The sequence below is a fragment of the Sminthopsis crassicaudata genome, chromosome 3 (genome assembly GCF_048593235.1).
Source record: "Sminthopsis crassicaudata isolate SCR6 chromosome 3, ASM4859323v1, whole genome shotgun sequence".
Lineage (NCBI taxonomy): Eukaryota > Metazoa > Chordata > Mammalia > Dasyuromorphia > Dasyuridae > Sminthopsis > Sminthopsis crassicaudata.
In genome coordinates, this window is record NC_133619.1 from 538249702 (window position 1) to 538263890 (window position 14189).

Consider the following 14189-nt stretch of genomic DNA (forward strand, 5'->3'; position numbering starts at 1 on the left):
ACTGAGGGAAGTCTCAGAGGGATAGGTCTAAGATTAAGGAAGCCTGGGAAAAGTTGCTTCTTTCAGAAGGCAGAAATTTTAACTGAGGCTTGAAGAGAATCCAGAAGGCAAATATGATGGAGAATTCCAAGCATGGAAAGAGGGGCTGAGAGGTCAGGACGGGGGAGGTGAATGGACAGTCAGTGCCTTGAACTCACTGAGGATGTTATCTAACAACCTTACCTTGGCTTTCAAATACATTTGTTAACTACTTTAGTTCTATCTTTCTCAAAGATAGCAATAGATAGCAATCTAAAGATTGTTTATCCTGGATTAGAAAGGACATTAGATATATCTAGTTCACTTTTACCAGTTGGCAATTAATGAAACTAAGACCCAGAGAGGTTAACTGAGTTAAAACAACTATAGAGAATTTTAAGAATTATGGGCTGTGATGTGCACATATGGGATAACAGACAGCATAGTATAGAAGAAAGTAGAACATATCAATTTATTATCCTATATTAATCAATTGCTCTCCTTCACTACTGCCCCCACCCCTTTCAAAATATCTTTCATTCTCCTGCAGCAATGACCAGATACAAACTCTCTGGCTATAATTCCAGGACTTTCTCCTTTAGCAATCACAATACTCCCTCCTTCCCCTAAGCTACTGACCTCTTTAATGTCCCTGTGCTTGAAACAATATTCAAAACTTGCTTATCCAGTACTCTGGCTGTTCTTTTACCTGTGATTAGTGGCCACAAGGGGGTGTCCCTTGATTATCATATTTCATGAAAGTTTAGAAACAGAAAGAGCTATAGAATCAACTAGTCTACCCTACTCTTTCATATAAGTCAAGATAGACCTAAAAAGGCTAATAAGTCATTTAAGGTTATGCTGTTAATCAAATGACAACTCTCAACAATTAGTCACTATGCAAAACTGTTTGGTTTGAGTAGTTAGAACTCTGAATTAGGAATAGGAAGATTTCACTTTTAATTTCTAATTTGGGTAATCAATCATGTGACAATAAATAAATCTGCTACTCATTCATCCATCCTTCCCTCCTTCCTTCCTTCTTCCTTTTTTTCTTCTCTCTTTTCCTTCCTTCCTATTCTTTCCTTTCTTCTTTCTCCTTTCCCTTCTTTCCTTCCTTGTTCATTCCCTGCCTCCCTTCTCTTTTTGAATTGAACTTTTAATTTAATTGGTGATGAGAATTCTGAGTGAGAAAAGTCTCTACCGATATAGATCATGCATTGCTAAACAACTTAAATTTAGAGTCACTGAGAGGTTAAGTGATTTGTTCAGGCTTTTATAGCCATAAAGTATCTATCAGTTTGAATCCAAATATTTCAAACTCCTCAGTCAGCTATTTATCCACTTCTGAGTTTGACTAAGTTTTGTATTTTAATGCAGATAAAAATAGTCTCCTACATACTAGTTAAATAAATTCACAAAGCACCTGTAAATTACTTGGAGCTTTTTGGAATGGGGTTTTATGACCGATTAAGCATGGCAAATGTTCTTTTCCCACAAGCAGACATGACTCAATTCAAAAGGATATTCAAAGAATTATTTGGTACTTACAAGGCATTCCATACATTGACAATCATAAAAGAGATCAGAATTAGTGGCTAGTAGCAAAGACTGTGCAAAACATTAATGTTTCATTATATCATTAACTCAGTGCTAGTCCCAGATAATACTTGTTTCATGATGGAATACTCTATTATATACTAAATTATAAATCATTTTACATACTTCATACTAAGCTGAAGTAGACTGAACAGAAGAGTTGAAAGCAGAAATTATTTTTAATATGGATTTAGAAGAGCAGAATGCACTCTGGCAAACGATAATAAGACAATAAATTTAATTCACAGAAGGGGGGGGGAATAGGGCTGAGAGTTTATTAGGCCTACTTGACATTAAGGATTTCAAACTTCTCAACTGCTAATGCAGCTGCTTGCCAAATAGTCAGTCAATAAACATTTATTAAGCATCTACTATCATGTGCCAGACAGTGCACTAAGTACACAAATAAAATACCGTCCATATAAAAGATGAGAAGTGTTAAAATGTCATATTCAGAGACATGTAGGTTGAATTCTTAATTGTAAACTCATACTTCTTGCTGTGTCCTATACTCCCACCATATCCCCCACCTTCCTCAAACATAACTTAACACCTCTTTCCATGGACCTTCCCTTACACCTCCCATTGACACCCACCTTTTTCTTCCAGAATTCAACCCTGGACTTTGCCATTCACTACCTTTAGTGGCTTTAGGGCAGTGAAAGGTAATCTAGATACAAAGCCAAAACTGTAACAGTCCCTACCCTCACAGACCTTACATTCTATCACAATATGTACATATAGTATCATATATAATAATATAATAACAATACAAGGTAGATTTTGGAGGCAGGGGTATCAGCAGCTGCAGAGAAAGTAATGCTTAATTTAAGTTGTAAAAGAAACAAATGATTCCAAGCCCGGGAAGTGAAGATGTTTATTCCAGTCTTGGGAAAGAGAGCAAAGGAATTAAGATGGAAAACATGTAGCATGTTATATAGGCTAAGGTCAGTTTATTCATATTTTAGAATGCTGAAAGGGGAGTAATCCAGATAGAAAAGCAAAATGGGACCAGTCTGTAAAGGTCTTTGAATGCTAAACTGAGGAGATGGGGGAAACGTGTTACATTTTTTATGAAAGTAGGTGGTCTTAACTTTTTGCCTACTTATGAACCGTTTTAGCAGCTTGGTAATGTCTATGGAACCCTTTTTAAAATAATGTTTTAAAATCCATTAAATAAAATACATTGGATTACAAGGAAAACCAATTATACTGAAATATAATCTTTAAAGAATTTTTAAATTAACATACTTTAAAATAATTAAAATATATATACTTTTAAAAAACTGAATCTACATATGCTAGATTAAGAACCCCTTTGCCCCAGAGGTAATGGGAAGCTGCTATGGCTTAGTTAGTAGAAGAATGGCATGATTAAATATGTGTTTAATGAAAAGCAGTCTGGCATATGTGGAGAACTGAAATGGGAGAAGCTTGAAGAAAGGGGACCAACTGGAGGCTCTTGCAAAAGTATAGGTGAGAGGTAATGAAGACCTACACTGAGGTTGTGGCCACGTGAGCAGTTTGAAAAGATTGGACCCAGAACACATGGAAGGAGAAACTATAAAGTTTGGCAACGAACCGAATATTTGAGGTGAAGGAAAGTACAGTCAGGGATAATGCCAAAGTTGCAAATCTGGAGACTAGAAGGATAATGGCACCCCTGACAGAAATAGGAAAGTTTGCAAAAGAGTAAAGGGGGGATGGGAAGGGCCAAGAGTAGAGAGGGAGAATGAGTTCTACAGTTCTGCAATATTAAATGTTAACCAGGCAGTAGATATCTCAAGACTGAAATTCTGCAAAGAAACTAATACTAGATAGGTACATCTAGGAGTTATTTCTAGATAGATCATAATTAAGCCCATAGAAATGAATGAAGTCACCAAGGCAGAGTTGAAAAAAAAAAAAAGGCAAAGGGGCCCAGGACAGAGGCTAAGCATAATTATAAATACACATCTAAATAATAATACAGTAAATATTACATTTATTAATAACATTAAATACACAGAAGAGAATATAAAGAAATTCAGAGGGTGCTATAGACAAGCAGAGCAGTTTTGTTACTATCATGTTAAAAGTTATAAATATTTTAAAAGTATATAATAGAAGTTCACAGTTGAAAAAAGTTTTTTCTACAATTTTCCCTCATAACTGTATTTTATAATTCTTCAAAATTTCCACCAGTATCCTTTTCTCCTCCCCTCTCTCCACCCAGAAGAGTATGCTTATAAAAATATATATTTTCAATTTAAAAATAAATAAAGAAAAAAGAAGGGGGAAAAGGAAAAGCCAACAAAATTCATCAATAACAAATAAAAGTCTAGGAATATGTGCATTAAACCACACTCCTAAATTATTTCTGCAAAGAGATGAGTCAGGGGCAAAGGTATACTAGTAAATGTTTTTGAAAAAGTCTCAGAAAAAAAAGAAAGTGTATGAACAACAACTTTTAACTCTGATCTCCATTTTTAGCATTTTCTATCATAATAACAATAGCTAATAATAGTATTTATAAAATGCTTTAAGATTTGCAAAACTTTTCAATTTTTTTTTATTTTGTCCTTAGACCCCTAAGATGTAGGTACTATATTGTATCCCATTTTATAGATTTGAAAAACTGAGGTTCAGTAAAATTAGGTAACTTGATTTAGGCCACACAAATAGTAAATATCTGAGAGCCAATCTGAACTTAAATCTTCCTGACTCCATCACTTAAGTTGTTAGCCCAACAATAAAACAATTAATCAAGTCCAGATTTATTTGCCTCTTTCCAAAGAATGAACATTCACAATGAAAATTTAATAATTCCAGGCTAGGACCTGATTCCAGCATACTACTGGATGGGGTCATCTTCTCATATTTCATTTTCCTCATGTATTGTTTTTCATCATAGTCATCCTTTTTTCTTGACTTTTTTTTCCTTTCCATTTCCCTTATAAGTAGTCAATACACACACACACACACACACACACACACACACACACACACACACACACACACAATCTTTTCTTAGCTCTCCTTAATTCACTCTGTATCAAGATCATGTTTTTCTTATTTTTCTGCCATTTATCTTTTTTTTACAGCACAGAGATCATGTATCATAATTTTTTTAGCCATTCCCCAAATTATAGACATCTACTTTGTGTCAAATTCCTTGATAACACAAATGCTGCTATAAATATGTTGGTGTGACTTTCTTAAGGTATAAGCTTAGTAGGGAAATATCTAAATCAACAGATATGGACATGTGAGTCTATGGCCATTTGAGTCACTTGATTAACATAATTTTGAATTGTTTTATAAAATGCTTGTACTGATTCACAGCTCCACCAACAATGCTAATTTCAACAATGACTCCACTCATCTTTTGTCATTTTTGTCCATTTGTAGGGGGTGAGTGAAAACTTCCAGATTAGTTTTACTGAATTTCTCTTATTATTAGTGATTTTATGGTTGTTGATAATTTATAATTCTTTTTGAAAACTCCATATTCTTTAGTGCCAAAAGTGGCACATTTTTTCTGTTCTTTGAATAATGAAATGTTCATGTTGTTGTTTATTCATGTAAAAGCAATAGTAATAGATGCTTATATAATACTTTAATATCTTCAAAGCACATGAACATACATTATCTCATCTGAGCCTTCTAAAAACTGTGTAGAATAGTTGTGTGGGATGTAGAAAACCAATGAATATTAATAACAATTCCCCCATTTTAGAAATTAGGAACCTGAGACCCAGGAAGATTTAAATGACTTTTTCTTAAAAAGTTAAAATTAAAAGAAAGGTTTAAACTTAGGTTCTCCCAATTTTTAGCTCCCAGATTCTAGTCCTATATACCATGCTGCTTACATGCATTTATGTACAAATATGCAGGCATCACGTATTCCCACATATGTATATGTGTATATTATAAAAACAAACACGTGTGTGCATATTACATAACACATGCACACATATTCAAATAATACCTTAACATGATCAAATCCAGCCAAAATGTCATTTAGCCAACTGCCAATTTTTAACATTTTTTCCAAAGGAAATATTTCATTTTTTAATGTCCCTTTGCCTAATATTAAGCTTTCAAGGCACTAAAGACATTGAATAGAATAAATTATAACCCTGGACATCATCTCTCTTTGATTAAAATCTCTTAACCTTACAACTCATTTTCTTTATTTCCCTTGCTCCCAAACTACAACAGGATCTAGCGACTTAAATCTCTATATTTACTTTTAGCCACATTTCCAGATCCACCATAACTTTTGCTTATTTATTAAGTCAGCCTTTTCAATTCTCCTAGCACCATACTCTCCCTATTCCTGCCAAACCCATCCCTCCAATAGATTTTCCCCATAAAAATACAACACAAGGTTATTTTCTCTAAAATTAATAGAATGATGTTGGGGGAAAGGGATAATGAAGTCATAGGTTTTAATTCAACTGTAACACATATGTATTAAATGCAAATTATATGCAAGGTGCATAGCACAGATTTAAAGGTAGCAGGATCTTTAAAAATTTTATGAGCTGATTAAGTATAGCTGCAAAGATAAAGCAGAGTACAATGAGAAATCTGAGGGGAAAAAAAAACTCACTTCTAAATGAGGCCTAGGGAGCTCTGTGCATAAGGGCTTAATAAGTACTTGGGGATTGATTGATTGGTTGGATCTGAAAGGCTTCTTGGCCCCTGAGGGCATTTGAAGAAAAAAGGATAGCAGCCAGTTGTTATGGAGGTAGGAAAGGCTCCTTCAGGTAAGCAACACCATTTAAGTGACAGAAGTCCTCCATGACGTCATGGAATAAAAGTTTGAGACCCACTGGCACAAGAAGAGGATGGTATGGTAAATACAAATAAACAAAAATAATTTTTGCGTCTAGAAAAAGTTACCTGCAAGGTTTACTTAAAAATCAAGGATTTTGACTCATAAAATAATATGGTAGTAGCAGGGTATAGAATGAGACATATTTTGGATGGGGGTCAATGTAATATTTTTCCTTGACAATGAAATTTTGTTTAAAAGATTGTTTTGTTTTTTGTTTGTTTGTTTGTTTGTTTTTTGGAGGAGTGGAGGGAAGAAAAGAGAAAAATAAGTTTTTAATTGAAAAAATCAATTTAATTAAAAATAAAATAAAATAGTGTCCCTAGACTGGTTGTTTTTGAGAGAGATGAAACTGTCTTTTGTTATGGTCGATTCAATAATCTAATGTTGTAATGTGACAAAACAAAACAAAAAGTATAGAAAGATAAATTTCAGATAAAGAAAACAACACAAATTAACTTTGACAAATAATAGTTATTGCTCACTTTTCCTCAACTTTCTCTACCTGAAGAGAGACTGATATTTGAGATTTATCAACATACAAAAACATAAAATAAAATGGAGTACAGAGAATTAGTAGAGGCAGAAAATAATAGGAATACTGAACAGAGAGGAAGATCTCTAAAAATGTCATTTATTATTGCACATATTCATAGGGATTAGGGGTGAGGGGGGAACATGCCTTTGTCTGGAATATACACAAGGAGTTAATGTTTTGTTTTGTTTTTAATCTAGATATTCATGCTAATTCCCATTCCAAGTGTTAAGTACAGGTTATCTATTATTGGCACTGAGTTTTTTCATCTTTCAAGTGTCCATGGCAGTGAGATCTCCACCTAAAAATATTTACAAGGAAAGTGACTCGCCCTCTTGGTAAATGTTTAACCTTGTGAGTACATAGCTCATGCTGTTCAGGAGCATTTAGAATGGGTTTTTCTACACCAAAACATTGCTTTATTAACTCAGAACTATAAATATACAATAATTCTTAAACTAGATTAAAAATGATTAATACAAAGCTGTTTTATTTATACTATGTTATTTTAAAGCCCAGTCTTATTAATATTATACTGAAGATAGTTTATACCAAATACTAAAAAGAAATTATTTTCATTTCATTCAGAATTAAAAAAAAAAAAAAAACTGGCTAAAAATTAGGGCCATCTCAAGGTCCTAGCAAGAGCTCATTTTCATAGTGATTTCACAACATACAAATGTTCACTTTGCCCAGGGAATCAAAACTCATAGGGCCAAACATATTAAAATTTATTTAGAAACCAAAGCAAGTAAATTTAAATATAAATAAATCTGAATAAGTCCAACACCAAGCCTTTTACAGATGGATGAAACATATGTCTGTAAGCAGATAACATTTTATTAGAGGAGGGAAATGGGTGACAAGAAAGACTTAAGGCCTATGGCCTTGTAGTTTCCTTCTGCTCGGTGATTTTTGTTTCATGTGTTTGGCCACATGTCTAGGATTACAATAACAGCTCACACTTTTACTTTCAAAAGGTTCTACCAACATCATCTCTTTTTATCCTCATGACACATTAAGTGGTAAGGCATCATAGTATTATTCCCATTCTACAGATAGAAAAACTGAGAAGTTCCAAGTCTAAATAACTAGTACAAAACTACACAATTTCTGAATGTCAGAGTTGAGATTCAACATTAATCCTTCTGATTAAAAGTCCAATGTTCTTGTCACCATACTGTGCTGCATGGAATAACTAGGATATGGCCAACCACAACTTCACCCTAAAATGGAAAAATGTGCCTTAATCAGGGAATCTAAAGTTGTTTTGCTTAGTCTAAGGTAGACCTGTAACTTGGTACTTGTTATAGGATATTCAGAATAGAGGCAAGATAATTTTGAAAAACCATTTGGAATCATGTAAATAAAGAGATTAAAATGTCACTTTGATCTGGAAATTCCACTAATAGTTAAAATACTCCCAAAGAGGTCTTTAATAAGAAGAATAATCCTAAATATACTAAAATATTTATAGCACTATTTTTTGTAGTACCACAAAATTGAAAACAAAGTAGATATCCATCCACTGAAGAATTAGTAAACAAATTGTGGTATATAAATGTAATGGAATATTGTTGTTATAAGAAATACTGAATATGATGAATACAAAAAATCTTGAAAAAAGTATATGACCTAATATGGAAATAAGCAGAGCCCCCATATGTGTGTGTGCGTGTGTATATTTACACAATGACTACAATAATCTAAATGGAAAACACAACTAAAAAAATTACAAAGAACAAGCATGGGCCTAAAGAGATGTAAGAACACTCCCACTCACTCTTTTATAGAGGAAAATAGTCCACAAGTTTGGAACATGAAATTCATGTATTTTTTCAGATTTTTTTCAATGTATTAACCAGTTGGGCTGATTATTTTTTTCTTATCCTCTTTTTCTTTTAAAAAACAACTTGATCCATTGCATAAAAATGGATGACTCAAGAGAGGGAAAGGAGGGAATTCTGAAGATATAAAAAATAAAAGATAAAAATAAATTTTAAAGGTAGTCACTTTAACATCTAAATTCATCACTCTGTATTCACTCCATAAAAGAGATAATCTGAATTTCCCTAGGCTTGTAGTTAGACTTGTCATTTATCAATATTTGATTCCATCAGTTTAGATTTGATCTATTTTAACTACCCAGAGATCAGCGTTGAGCTGGAAATAGTTAAAATAGCAGGCTAACAAATGAACCATTTCCTAAGGTGTGGGTATAGTAAATACCTTCCTCTGGTATTCATAGTATCCTGGAGTTCCTGTCTTTTCTCGGGTCCACCTGTTTCCTAGGTAAGATAATCAGTATGTATATTCCTGTAGACATTTGCCCTAGATGTTAAAACTACTAATTAGAGTTCTAAGCCTTGCTAATCTTTATTTTGTATTCCATGTTATACTGCAGTTTATATGTTGTAGCATTGAAGAAGTGGAACCTAGAATTAGAAGAACCTCAAATCATAATATCATTGTGCTTTCTAATTCTGTTTTATTATTTTTCAGTCATGTCCAACTCTTCTTGACCCCATTTGAAGTTTTCTTTGAGAAGATACTGGAATGACTTGCTATTTCCTTCTCCATCTTATTTTACAGATGAGAAAACTGAGATAAATGGGGTTAAATGACTTGCCCAGCATTACCTAACTAGTAAATATCTCATGTCAGATTTGAACTTAAAGGATGAGTCTTCCTGACTCCAGCTTGACACTTATAGAATACTCCCTCAGCTTCTGCAACTGTAAAAGGCACTGCTGCCTTCTACAACATGGTAATTGCGAGCAAAGTGTTTCATAAACTTTTAAGTGTTATAAAGGATATAGTTGAATCTAGTAAGAATGTAATCTGCTCTGTAACCTTAAAATTATTATCTCAATCTTCTCGTCTTATTTTGTGGAACTTAGTTAATAATTATACTGCTATTAATGTTATATACGTAATAATCTGTGAACATGTAGATAAAATATCTGCTTTTTAATAACTAAATTAAAGTTTGGGAATTTAAGCTCCTCTGTAGGTTTGCTGATTTCTGCAACAATTCTATGAGCATACAAAAGAGGGGATGATACTATCATACTCTCACATAACTTTTTTTCCTTCTATTAAGTCTCTAAGTAATTTGGAGATTGAATATTCAATATGGCAACAACTGGTAAAATGTTTTTAAAATTTTATGGATTTATTTTTATCATTATTATTATGTATTCTTAAATAACCTTTCATGTAATCTGCTAAATGAAATTGTAAATTCCTTGGGACCTGGGATTTTGTCTAATATTTACCATAGTTTCCTCTTACCTCAAGAGTCAGGACTGATATATTTGACAAGATTTGGAGAAACCTAAAAGAGTCTATTGATAACAACTCAAACATTTATGGAGGTATATAGAACAACAAGAACAACAATTGGGAGTTTATGAAGGATATAGGAATTGAATATACAGTTCAAGAAAGGTCAAAGCCAAAGAGGCAGATTAAGAGAGAATAAAGAAAGAAGAGATGATAAATTATAAGATTTTAAAATAAAAAATTTGGAAAGGGCCAGAAGCAAAAAGGCCTAATCACATATTGTAGTGAACAATGAGTCAGAAAAATTCAAGGGATCAAAAGTCGAAGGGCAGAACAAGAAATAACAATAAGATAAACAATATGTTTAAAGAAGCAAAAAAAAAAATTCCATTTTATCACATATAATTTTTCTGGCAATCAAAGAATGTTTATTAAATGATTAGTGCTGTTTAGAAGGAAATTGCTTCACAAATACAGTACAATTCCTACACTATGAAAGGAAAGAAAGGGTGTAAAGATAGTCACTATTACAGCCTACACTGTGACCTTGAAGGAAAGCTGCTAGATTCCATGAACTTTGTGCAAACTATTGCTGCTTGTGAAAGTCTGAATTATAAAACTCTGAAAGATTGTTAACCCTTGGCCTAAGTCATCAATGCATATATGATATTTACTGTAGTACTGGATTATGTGTGAAGAAATCTTGCTTAGGACTTAGAAACATTTACCGAATAATAATAGTGAAACATTTGTTTCAAATGTCATACTTTCTATTTATATTTTCTAATTTTAATACACCTTAATTAAATTAATAGTTGTCAAGTTTTCAAGCAATGAAATTAACTTTTAGGGAAAAAAAAGGAAAATTGTTAACTAGACAGTTGTTTTCTACATAAACATTTCAACTAGTTATCTTTCAATATCTTATCTATTCAGAAACTATGCTATTATACACTTTCAAGTACACTGTAAGGTTTTCTCACAGATAAGGAAGAAGGCCTTGTGAAACTCTCCTTTTGATATATCAATGCCCAATTTTTGAGAGGAGAATATGATCTTATTTAAAAAATCAAATAATGATATAACAAATATAGAAAATATAGTAAACAATGATAGAACAAACTTTGATTCTTCTTGTTTAACACTATAATTGTTCCATAAGTCTCTTTTTCCACTAATTTTCAAGTAAAGAATCATCACATTAAACTTAGGTCTACAAAGATCAACAGTACTTAATACAGATTCCTATTTATTTATATACATATCTAAAAATACTGTGACTATTATTCCCTTTAAGGGAAGAGAAAGAGAATATTACCTGACATTTTCCAGAACAGAAAATCAGATTATTGAATAATCACTCTATGATTTTTCCATGATAATATGGAAGAAGCTATTGAGCATAAAGAATCAAAATCTTAGGATCCCTGTTCATTTTATGACAATGGTTCCCCAAAAATGTCAATCTATCCATATTGTTTTGCCTATCAAAGAGAATATCCAAAGCTTTATTTGGCTATTCAGACTATTAATTTGCTTCAAGGAAATAAAAACCATATTGAAATAGACTCCTGGTTATACTTATGATTATAAATGAAAATAGATACTTACCAATACTAATTTCATCATCAGTTTCAGCATCTCCAATACATTCAAACTGGAAATCTTGCAATGACTGTGAAAATTTCTGTACTGCCATGGACAGATCTGTTATTAAAAGATAAGCCAATATTTGGTTAATTATATACACCATAATTCAATATTTTCTACCTCAATATTATGGTATTTTTAACATTTACTCAAAGTTCAATTAATCCTTTCTGAATTATGAGTTGTGTTGGACAAACTAATCTAATATAAGGCAAAATCAACAGTCTTTACAGATGTCCCACCCCTGTTTATAAAGATTATTTTCAAGAAAATAAATGTTAGATGTTAAAAATAGTAGAAATGAAAAACATAACCCCCCAAATTAGTTATATTTTAATAGGAAATAACTCACTGCTAATATGAGTCATTCCTGAAAGAACTGTTCAGTTGGACCAATTTGTTAGAACAAAGTATAAAATGTGTATAGAACTTAAAAAATAAGAATGAAAAGGGAAAGAGACACAGTATGCAACTGAAGCAATGCAGTTCTGACCTGTTATTGCTGATATTAAAAAAATGGATAAAGGATTGAATAAACTACATATACATTGTTTTTGTTGTTCAATTTCAGTATGTCTGACTCTTTATGACCTTATTTGGGGTTTTCTTGGCAAAGACAATAGACTGGTTTGCCGTTTCCTTCTCCAGCTCATTTTACAAAAGGAGAAAACTGAGGCAAACAGTGATTTTGGCAAGAGTAACACAATTAGTAAGTGTTTCAACTCAGGTCTTCCTGACTATAGGCCCAAACTCTATCTAGCTGCCCCCTGTATAGATAATAATAATTTCATATAGAATTTTAACCAATTTAATCCATTTAATCCATGCTAAATAAAATAAACAACAACTCTTACAAGAAGACAAAAGAGCCTAAGAGTCTCTTAGGTGAAGTGTCTTGTTTAACATTGCATAGGTAGAGACACAACTAGGATGTGACAATAAATCTCAAGTCCCCTTTCTAACCCTGATTCCACCTTTCTATTATATAAAGCAGCCTCCAAAATTTTCCCACTTCAACTGTAAGTTCCATCAGAATAATGTCTAATTTATCATTGCATCTTCCAAATCATGAGGCAGCATCCTGCCTTACTTCTTACCACAGTAGACACTAAAAGACAGAATGCATAAAAAAAGAAGTGGCCTCTCCTTCCAGAATTTATTGACCTACCGAAACAGCTTCCTTTTCCAGACTCCATGGACTACAAAAAAGAAATAAAAAAGTCCTCCCTGGCTAATAGTATTTGTTATAAGAAAGCATAGAGTTGATGAGCATCAAGGAACTCCAACAAAGAGCTGAAAATTTGTGTTTCAAATTTTAAAAGAGATCACCTAAGGGAAAAGATCCAATTTTCTTCATCTCCCTGAAGGTGAGTTTCATGTAGCTTCTTTAAGCAAGAAGCCAGATTAAAAAGTGCTAATAATAATCTATGATAAAATACCAACTCCATAATAAACTAAGCTATAATATCAAAAAGTTTAATGTCTAGGTAGAATTTAGCTTCTAAACTAATTTCCCCTTTCTTCTCCCTTATTCCAGTTTCCAGGCAAACTGGCCTTTTTACTCTTCACTAGAAATGACATTCCACCTACCTGTTATATGTCTTTCCACAGACTGGACCTCCCCTACCTTAATGAAATCCCTCCTTAATTCAACCTTTTAGATCCCTTAACTTCCTTCAAGTTTCTGTTTAGGCACCTGTTCCATAAAACTTTTCCAAAATCCATCCATTTTTACTGCCCACCATCTCCTCCAAAAAAAAAAATTCATTTTGTATGCAACTTATATTAATTATCTTAATTTATACACAGTTGGGGACAGAAATAGGGAGACAGATTTAAATGACTTGTCCAGAGCCACACAGCTAGTAAGTACATTTAAGAACAAATATGAACTCAAATTTTGCTGATTCCAGAGCTGGTGCTCTATCCACTCTACCATCTAAATGTCTTAGGATGTAAACTTTTTTTTAATAATTTTTTTTTATTTTCAAAATATATACTGAGAGAGTTTTCAATATTCACTCTTGCAAAACCTTGTGCTCCAAATTTCTACCCTCCCTTCTCCTTATTCCCCTCTCCCCTAGGCAGCAAGCAATTCAATATATGTTAAGTATGCAATTTTTCTAAACATATTTCCACATTTATCATGCTGTACAAGAAAAAATAGATCAAAAAAGAAAACATGAGAAAGAAAACAAAAAGCAAACAAAAAGGTGAAATATTATGTTGTAAGAATGTAAACTTTTTAAAGACAATTGTGTTTTTATGAGTTCATTGACC

General features: G+C 32.6%; 1 protein-coding gene across 1 annotated transcript in view; it reads right to left on the reverse strand.

Annotated features, from left to right (window-relative positions):
• The window catches only part of ARHGAP42 (Rho GTPase activating protein 42), a 369352-nt gene that overhangs the window by 280171 nt on the left and 74992 nt on the right, over window positions 1–14189 (reverse strand). The window contains exon 2 of the mRNA XM_074304443.1: window positions 11871–11966. Coding sequence (XP_074160544.1) covers window positions 11871–11966 — 96 coding nt within the window. The remainder of the gene's footprint in view (window positions 1–11870; window positions 11967–14189) is intronic.